The sequence below is a fragment of the Dermochelys coriacea genome, chromosome 3 (assembly GCF_009764565.3).
Source record: "Dermochelys coriacea isolate rDerCor1 chromosome 3, rDerCor1.pri.v4, whole genome shotgun sequence".
NCBI lineage: Eukaryota > Metazoa > Chordata > Testudines > Dermochelyidae > Dermochelys > Dermochelys coriacea.
Window position 1 is genome coordinate 161,019,624 of NC_050070.1, and position 10,597 is coordinate 161,030,220.

The following is a 10,597-nucleotide window of genomic DNA, read 5'->3' on the forward strand; positions in this document are numbered from 1 at the left end:
CAGGGAATGGCAAAGTGTCTGGACCTCATTTACTGTTCCAAAAAGCACACTAACCCAACAAGCCACCCACCTGGTTTTGATCTGCCAAGCAGACTTCAGATCACACTGAACAAACCATGGAAGATGCAGCTACTTGATGCACAAGTGGAAAAAACAAAGATTCCCCTTGTGTGACTCCGGTGAGAACAGCCAAACCATTGAACACATAACACGACGCCCCAAATATGGATTTAAGGTGAATTGGATAATACACACAATGTCACAGAAGAGGCCTTGAAATGATCTATGGACCCACAACTGCATCTATAAAATGTTGCTCTGAAGATGCCATACATTCACGAAAGGGAGAGAATTGAAGAAAAGGGTCAAGTCACACTCATGGGACCCAGGAGGAAGGATATACGGGTGTGCCTGATTAGGTCTAGCAGACAAACAGATGGGGATATGATGGACCCCATCACACTGCCAGTGATTGAGTCATTACAGACACTAAAGGTTGTTCATGGATTCTAATTCTAGGAATGTGGGAATTTATTTTTTGTAATGATGTAACAGGATTAAACCCAGATGGCTTAGGTACAAGTCTGCCATGCCAGACACTCATAGTGAACTCACAGTCTACCCATCACACGTACATCCAGTAAAAAGAGAATTGATGAAGATGAACATGCAGTTTCAATAAAGTAATTTTAATTCTAGATTATCAGAAACTACCTAATTACTGAGAATTTCTCTGAGATTAGCAACAGGTTAATTACATCACCTCCTTTCAGCCAGTCTTTAGTCCTCTGCCTAAATCAACAGTTCTTAAAGAATAAGCTGTCATGAAGCCCCCTTTGCATTTCATATATACTCACTTTGAAAACATTTTGTTCTAAAAACATAGACTTCAGCCACGTGGAGGTTAAGTAGTACCTCCACTAGCTGTATAACATTGGGGCTTAAATAGCCTTTGCAACCAGTAGTAACTAGAAGGCAGTATGATTGCATGCACTGTTGAGCAGGACTGAGTCAGACTATCAGCCAGTACATTACACCAAAGCCACCCACCTCATTTGGTTCTGCATTTTACAAATCTCTTACCCTAGTAAGAGCGGTGTTTCTTGTGTGTTCTAAGACATAGATAGGCTGGAATGTTCAACACACAGTTCCTGTGAGTGAGATGAAGTCAGGCGATGATGAAATTACATTTCATCCTTAATCAGGATGAACAAATCAATAAATAGTTGAATATATGAAAACATTCACAGAAAACTGACAGAAATATGCATAAAAATATCCAAAGCTACTTCTAAACAAAGTAATAGGTACTGTATGACAGATTCATATCTTGGTAATATTCTATTGCCTGTGTCATAGTTCCTAAGTAAGCTGTACCTCTGATCCCACTTGGTGTCTCCAAACATACACCCCTTAAGGTCTTAGGCCTCAAGCAGTCACGTGTCTCTTAGTATAGAATCTCACAATTCTCCCCTCGCAGGCTGGGCCCTGGATTGCAGTCTCCTAGTACTAACCATGATTTACCTCAGCAGGTTGGATTTATGCCCAGACCCTCCAATTCTGTTTCGTCCAAGAACAATGTCAGTGGTTAATAAAGCAAGCAAATAGCCTCCTTAAAGGAAAGTATTTACAACAAAAAGCATTTAAGAGAACCATCGTAAACCCAATAAAATACTACTACAAAACTGACTAGCTTTGCAGGGGTTTAACCATCTACATGGACACTCACCCCAACTTTGCAGGAGTTAAGTCACTTTTTAATTGTTTTTAGATCTTCTGATCTTTATCCTCCTAGCCTGGCAAAACAGCTATGTCACTTCAGCCTAGAGCCATGATGCATGCCACTGTCTTTATTGGGAGATTGCCCATCTGGGACCATAGTGTGGCCTTCCTGTTTATTCGTCCCACAGCTTCCTATTAAGATAGATCAGTGCATTCCTAGAGGCAAGTCTCATAACCCCAATATACAATTATTTCACCTTGCGAGCCAAGTCACATAGTGTTCATAAAATTATTACATAGCACTGTACAGTAGGTCCAGATAACTTGCATCCAAGAGTTTTAGAAGAGCTGTCTGAGGAGCTTGCTGAAACATTAATGTTGATTGTCAATAAGTCTTGGAATATCGGGGAAGTTCCAGAAAAAAACTAATCTTATGCCAATATTTTAAAAAAGGTAAATGGGAGGACCAGGATAATTATAGGTCTGTCAGTCTGACATCAATCCCAGGCAAGATAATGGAGCAGCTGATACAATGCTTGATATCATAAAAGAACTAAAGGAAGGTAATATTTATATCAACATGGGTTTATGGAAAATAAATCCTGTTCAACTTGATTTTTTTTGATGCAATGACAAGTTTGGTTGATAAAGGCAATAGTGATGATATAACATGCATGGGCTTCTATAAAGCATTTGACTTGGTACTGCACACCATTTTCATTAAAAAAACTAGAATGATAAGATTAACATGACATTAAAGGGATTAAAAGCTGGCTGACTGATAGGTCTAAAAATGTAACTGTAAATGAGGAATCATCATCGAGCAGGTGTTTCTAGTGGGGTCCTGCAGAGATCAGTTCTTGGCCTGATGCTATTTAATCATTTTTATTAGTGACCTGGAAGAGAACATAAAATCACCACCACCTACATGAGGTACAAATATTTGATAATGGGTTGTTCAGCCTAGCAGAGAAAAATCTAACATCAGTGACAAGAAGTTTAAGCTGGAAGATTCAGACTGGAAATAAGGTGTACATTTTAAACAGTGATTACTCACTCATTGGAACAATTTACCAAGTGTTGTTGTGGATTCTCCATCATTAACAATTTTTAAATCAAGATTGGAGGTTTTTCTAAAAGCGTGGCTTTCAGAATTATTTTGGGGAAATTGTATGGCCTATGTTATACAAGAGGTGAGATTAGATGATCAATATGGTCCTTTTTTACCTTGGAATCTATTTGAATTATACATGCAGTGCATGTCTGTCATAGCTTGAAGCAGTCTGATATCCTGACTAATACAGTACCAGGTGACTTGAAAATTGGACTTCAGTGCTATCTGAAAATTTTAGTTGAGATGATCAGTGTCCCTTCTTGTCTTAAAACTAAAATAAATAAATATATAAATAAAAATAAAATCTATTAATAGCTTATCATATTCCATTACCTTAGCATCTGGACACCTGGCATTCTCAGTGTAAACCCACAGTAAGGCTTTGAATACAGAAGAAACAGTATGAATCCTGCAGTTACTCTGTCAGTGAAAATATTAATCTCTCCTACTCTCTATCTTAAACAGCTGGACGGAGAGTGGTCTTACCACCAAAAGAAATGTTATAGATGTCTTTTCGATAAATGTGCATTCTGACAAGATTTTGAAATAAGTCTTTTTCCTCTTTCTCTCTCTCGTGCACACACTTGCACTCAGACACTTTTAGTCCCATCTGTCAATGAGGCATACAGTGCTTGATCAACTCTTCAAGCTCATATGAACTGCATCCTTCTTATTGCATAGAAGCAGTCCGCTCTCTCATGTAATCTAATCCCATGAGTTGTAAGAATAGTAATATTTTAGTCTTAAAGTTGTTAATGTGAATTCAGATCTCATGAACTATCATCACTAGAGACTAAAACCCTCCATTTATCTAGATGTAACTTTAGCACCCTTGTGGCCAAAATAGAGTCTGCTCTGCAGGCAGCTCCAGCCAAGAAAAGATACGCACAGGAAAGCAGCAGGGAAGGTCTCTTCCATCCTAGGGTACCTGTTCCATACCCCCCAGACTGAACACACACTGGAATAGTACAATGAATATAGGAAATGGAAATATTTATTCAGAGGGATAAATGGAGAAAAACAGGGGAAATAAGGAGAATGGTAAAACAGGTTACATTCAACACAAGGGCCCACAGTCCCAGTGGTACCATAGTCTGAAAGGGCAGACACCTACCAACGCATCTGCACTTAGAGTCCAGGAGTCCTGGACAAAGTTCCAATCTGGTGGGGAGTCTTGGGTTTCCTGGTCATCTTCAGGATCAGTCAACTTTACCCAGCAAAGATCAGATATAGTGTGAGTAATGGTGGCATAGTAGAGCCTATGCCCACACCTTACTACTACCACCACCCACCTACTGCCTGCAGTCTGAATCCCCTGAATCAAGATTAAAGCAAGTTCAATCTCCTGGGTCATTCCATCCTTAGTCTCTGCTGAGGATATAAATAAGAGAGCTAATAGATGCCAGTTTTGGTGCTATTTTTGTGATGAGTCAGTGTTGCCTACCGACTAGAGCACTGAACGGGGAATCAGACTTGGATTCTATTCCTGACTGTGTTACTGGCTTGCTGCTTGTCCTTTGGCAAGCCACTTTCCCACTCAGTTTCCCTAACTGTAAAATAGGGATAACAACTCCCTTTAGAGCTCTTTGAAATCTACTGATGAAAAGCTCTATATAAGAGGTGAGTATTTTAAGTATTATCCATTGAGAAAGGGACTAACACTACTAATTTATTTCATGGAGGCAACCAAATATTTAATGATGGTAACAATCCTTGGTCATTACTGACTCAGTATTGCCAACCTCAAGAGATCAAAAATCATGAGTCCCCATTTAAAAACAAACCAAACCAACTAACCCACCAATCAAACCAACCCACCAAACCAACCAACCAAACCAACAAACCAACCAAACCCACCCACCAAACCAACCAAACTAACTGAACCAACCAAACCAACCCACCCAACCAGCCAACCCAACCAAACCAAATGAACCCCACCTAACCAACCAACCAAACCAACAAACCAACCCAACCAAACCAAACCAAACCAACCCAACCGAACAAACCAAACCAACCAAGCCAACCCATGCAACCAACCCAACCAACCCACCAACCCAACCAACCCAACGAACCAACCCACCAACCAACCATACCAACCAAATCAAACCAACCAACTGAACCAACCAATGAACCATACCAAAAAAAACAAACCAAAGCAAACAACCCATCCAAAAAAACCAAACCAACCCAACCTAACCAACTAAACCTACACAACCAACCGAACCAACCAACCAAGCCAACCCACCAACAGAAACAACCATCAAACCAACCAACCAACCCAACCAACCAACCAACCAAACCAACCGACCGAACCAACCAAACAAAGCATAGCAACCAACCCAACCAAAAACCAAACCAAACCACCAAACCAACCAACCCAACCCAACCCACCAATAGAAACAAACATCAAACCAACCAAACCAACAAACCCAACCAACCAAGCCAATAAACCAAACCAACCAACCAAATAACCCAACCAACCAACCCAACCCAAACCAACAAACCAACCAACCCAACCCAACCAACCAACTCACAGAATCAACCAAACCAACCCACACAACCAACCAACTCAACCCAACCCAAACCAACCCAAACCAACCCAAACCCACGCAACCAACCAGCCAGACCAACAATCCAATCAAACCAATAAAACAAACCAAAGCAACCCAACCAAACAAACCAAACCAAACGAACCCAATCTAACAAACCAACCAAACCAAACCAACCAAACCGAACCAACCCAACCGAACATACCAAACCAACCCAAACCTACCAATCCAACCGAACCAATCAACAAAGCCAACCCATGCAACCAACCAAACCAACCTACCAACCAACAAACTAAAACAACCGAACCGACCCACCGACCCAACCCAACCCAAACCAACAAACCAACCAACCCAACGAACCAACCCACCTAACCAACAATACCAACCAAACCAACCAACAAACCATACCAAACAAACAAACCAAACCAACCAAACCAACCAACTAAACCAACCAACCAACCGAACCAACCAACCCAACCAAATCAACCAACCAAACCACCCAACCAAGCCAACCCACCATCAGAAACACCATCAAACCAACCAACCCAACCAAAAAACCAACCCAACCAACCAACCCAACAAACCGAACCAACCAACCCACCCAAACAAACCAAACCACCCAACCAAACCAACCAACCCACCCAACCCACCCAAACAAACCAACAACCAACCGAACCCACCAACCAACCAACCAACCAAACTAACCAAACCAACCCAACCGAACCAACCAAACAAACCCACCCAACCCAAACAATCAACAAACAAACCAAACCAACCAACCCAACCAATCCCACCAAGCCAGCGGTTCCAAACAACCGAACCAACCAACAAATCAACGAAACTAACCAACCCAAACAAACAAACCAACAACCCAACCGACCCACCAAACCAACCAACCAAAGAACTAAACCTACCAACCAATCCAACCAACCCAGAATACCAACCAAGCCAAACCCACGCAACCACCAACCACCAACTGAACCAACCACCAAGCCAACCCACCATCAGAAAGAACCATCAAACCAACCCCACCACAAATCAACAACCAACAAACAAACCAACCAACCCACCCACCCAACCAACCCTACCCAGCTGAACCACCAAACAACCAAACCAAACAACCCAAACAAGCCACCAACCCAACCAACCAACCCACACCAAAACAACTATACCAACCCAACCAACCAAACAAAACCAACCAACCAAAACAACCAACCAAACAGAACCAAACCAGCAACCCAAACCAACCCACCAACCCGAACCAACTTAACCTACCAACCCACCCAACCAAACCAACCCAAGCCAAACAACCGACCAAACCAACCAACCCAACCAAACCAACCAACCAAACCAAACCAATGCAACCCAACCAACCAAACCACCCAAACAACCGAACCAACCAACAAACCAACTAACCAAACCATCAAACCAACCAACCAAACCATCAAACCAACCAACCAACCCAACCCAACCAAACCATCAAATCAACCAACCAACCCAACCCAACCAACAACCCACAGAACAACCAAACCAACCCCACCAACCAACCAACAAAATCAACCAACCCAAACCAACCAACCGAACCAACCAACCACCCAAACCCACGCAACCAACCAGCCAGACACAATCCAATCAACCAATAAAACAAACCAAAGCAACCAACCCAACCAAAAAACCAAACCAAACCAACCCAACCTAACACCAACCAAACCAAACCAACCCAACCAAACCAACCCAACCAAACCTTCCAACCAACCCAAACCACCAACCCAACCGAACCAATCAACAAAGCCAACCCATCCAACCAACCAAACCCTACCAACCAACAAACTAAAACAACCGAACCACCCACAGACCCAACCCAACCCAAACCAACCCAACCAACCAACCAAACGAACCAACCAAACACAACTAACCCACCAACAAACCAACCAAACCAACTAACAAACCAAACCCAAACAAACCAAACAAACCAACCAACCAAACCAACCAAAAAAAACCAAACCAATCAAACCACCAACCCAACCAACCAACCAAACCACCCAACCAAGCCAACCCACCAACCAAACCAAACCAACCCACCCAGCCACCCAAACAAACAAACCAACCAACCACCCAACCCAACCGAACCAACCAACCCACCCAAACAAACCAACCAACCCACCCAACCCAAGCCAAACAACCCAAACAACCAATCGAACCCACCAACCAACCAAACTAACCAAACCAACCCAACCGAACCAACCAAACAACCCAGCCAACCCAACTGAACGAACTAACCCAACCGAAACAACCACCACCAACAAACCAATCAAAACCAACCAACCAACCCAACCAAGCCAACTCTCCCAAACAACCGACCAACCAACAATCAATGAAACCAACCAATCCAAATGAACAAACCAACACACCAACAAACTAATCGAATCAACCCAACCAACCCACCAAACCAACCAACCCAACCAAACCAATGAACCAAACCAACCAAACCAAACACCAACCAATCCACAGTAACACCAAGCCAAACCCACGCAACCAACCAACCAACCAACCAGCCAGACCACAATCCAACCAACCAAACCAACCAACCCACCCAAAAACAAAAACCAAACTAAACCAACCGAACCAACCAACGAAACCAACAAACCATCCCAACCACACAATGAACCAACCCACCAACCAACCACCAAACAAACCAAAAGCAACCATCCAACCAAAAAACCATACCAACCCAACCTAACCAACCAACCCAACCCACCGAACCAACCGACCAACCAACCCATCAACAGAAACAACCATCAAACCAACCAACTCAACCAACCAACCCAACCCAAACCAACCAAATAACCAAACCAACCCACCAAATCACCAACTGAACCAACCAAACCAATGAAACAAACCAAACAAGCCAACCCACCCAACGAAACCAACCCAACCAACCAACCAACCAAACTGAACCAACCAAACCAACAACCAAACAAGCCAACCCACCCAAAGAAACCAACCCAACAAACCAAACAACCCAACCAAACCAACCAACCAAACCAACCACCAAAACCAACCCAATGTACCCGCCCACCAACCCTACCATGCCAACCAACCAACCAAAAAAACCAACCCAACCACCAAGCCAACTCAACAACAGAAACAACCATCAAACCAACCAACCACTCAACCAACCCCACCAACCCCGCAACCCAAACCACCCACCAACCCAACCAACTTAACCACCACCCACCCAACCAAACCAACCCAAGCCAAACAACCGACCAAACCAACCAACCAACCAACCAACCCAACTGACCCAACCAACCAAACCAAACCAACCCACCCCAACCAAAACACCCAAACAACCGAACCAACCAAAAAACACCAACCCACCAACCAACCAAACCATCAAACCAACCAACCAACCCAACCCAACCAAACCACCCAACCCATCAACCAACCAACCCAACCCAAACCAAACCATCAAACCAACCAACCAACCCAACCCAACCAACCAACCCACAGAATCAACCAACCACCCACACAACCAACCAACTCAACCCAACCCAAACCAACCCAAACCAACCCAACCAAAACACCCAACCAACCCAACCCACGCAACCAACCAGCCAGACCAACAATCCAATCAAACCAATAAAACAAACCAAAGCAACCAACCAACCCACAAACCAACCCAAACCAACCAACCGAACCAACCAACCAAACCAACCACCAAACCAAACATACCAAACCAACCCAACCAACCAACCCACCGAACCAACCAACAAACCAACTAACCAACCAACCAAACCATCAAACCAACCAACCAACCCAACCCACCAACCAACCACCCAACCAACAAACCAACCAACCAACCCACCAACCAAACTAAACCAACCAACCAAACCAAGAAACCAACCACCAACAACCCAACCCCCAACCAACCAACCAAACCATCAAACCAACCACCAACCCAACCCAACCCCACCCCACATAATCAACCAACCAACCCACCGAACCAACCAACTCCCCAACCCAAACCAAACCCACCAACCAACCAACCCAAACCCCAACCAACCAGCCAGACCAACAATCCAATCAAACCAAAAAACAACCAAAGCAACCAACCCAACCAAAAAAAACAACCCACCCAACCCAACCAAAACAACCAACCAAACCAAACCAACCAACCGAACAAACCAAACCAACCCAACCACCAACCAACCGAACCAATCACAGCCAACCATTCAACCAACCAAACCAACCTACCAACCAACAAACCCAACCAACCGAACCAACCCACACCAACCAACCCAACCCAAACCAACAAACCAACCAACCACAACGAACCAACCCACCTAACCAACAATACCAACCAAACCAACCAACAAACCAAACTAACCCAACCAATCAAACCAACCCACCAACCAAAAAAACCAAACCAAGCCAACCTAACCAACCAACCCAAGCAAACCAACCACCAAACCACCCAACCAAGCCAACCCACCAACAGAAACAACCATCAAACCAACCAACCCAACCAACAAACCAACCCAACAAACATACCAAACCAACCAAACCACCCAAACAAACCAAGCCAACCAACCAACCAAACCACCCAACCAAACCAAACCACCCAACCAAACCAAGCCAAACAACCCAAACAACCAACCGAACCCCCAACCAACCAACCAAACTAACCAAACCAACCCAACCGAACCAACCAAACAACCCAGCCAACCCAACTGAACCAACTAACCCAACCGAAACAACCAACCAAACCAACAACCAATCAAAACCAACCAACCAACCCAACCAAGCCAACGCACCCAAACACCGAACCAACCACAAATCAATGAAACCAACCAATCCAAATGACAAACCAACACACCAACAAACTAATCGAATCAACCCAACCAACCCACCAAACCAACCAACCCAACCAAACCAATGAACCGAACCAACCAAACCAAACCAACCAACCAATCCACAGTAACAACCAAGCCAAACCCAAACCAACCCAACCAACCAGCCAGACCAACAATCCAACCAAACCAACCAACCAACCCACCCAAAAAAAACAAACCAAACTAAACCAACCTAACCAACCAACCAAAACCACCAACCACCCAACCACCAATGAACCACCCCACCAAACCACCATATCAACCAACCAAACCAACCAAACAACAAACCAAAAGCAACCAATCCAACCAAAAAAAAC

General features: G+C 44.0%; 1 protein-coding gene across 1 annotated transcript in view; it reads right to left on the bottom strand.

The window, feature by feature from the left end:
- DNAH14 (dynein axonemal heavy chain 14) overlaps positions 1 to 4,190 on the bottom strand; it is a 551,687-nt gene extending 547,497 nt beyond the window's left edge. The window contains exon 1 of the mRNA XM_043511487.1: positions 3,951 to 4,190. Within this exon, the coding sequence (XP_043367422.1) occupies positions 3,951 to 4,190 (240 nt within the window). The remainder of the gene's footprint in view (positions 1 to 3,950) is intronic.
- Positions 4,191 to 10,597: the final 6,407 nt, after the last annotated feature.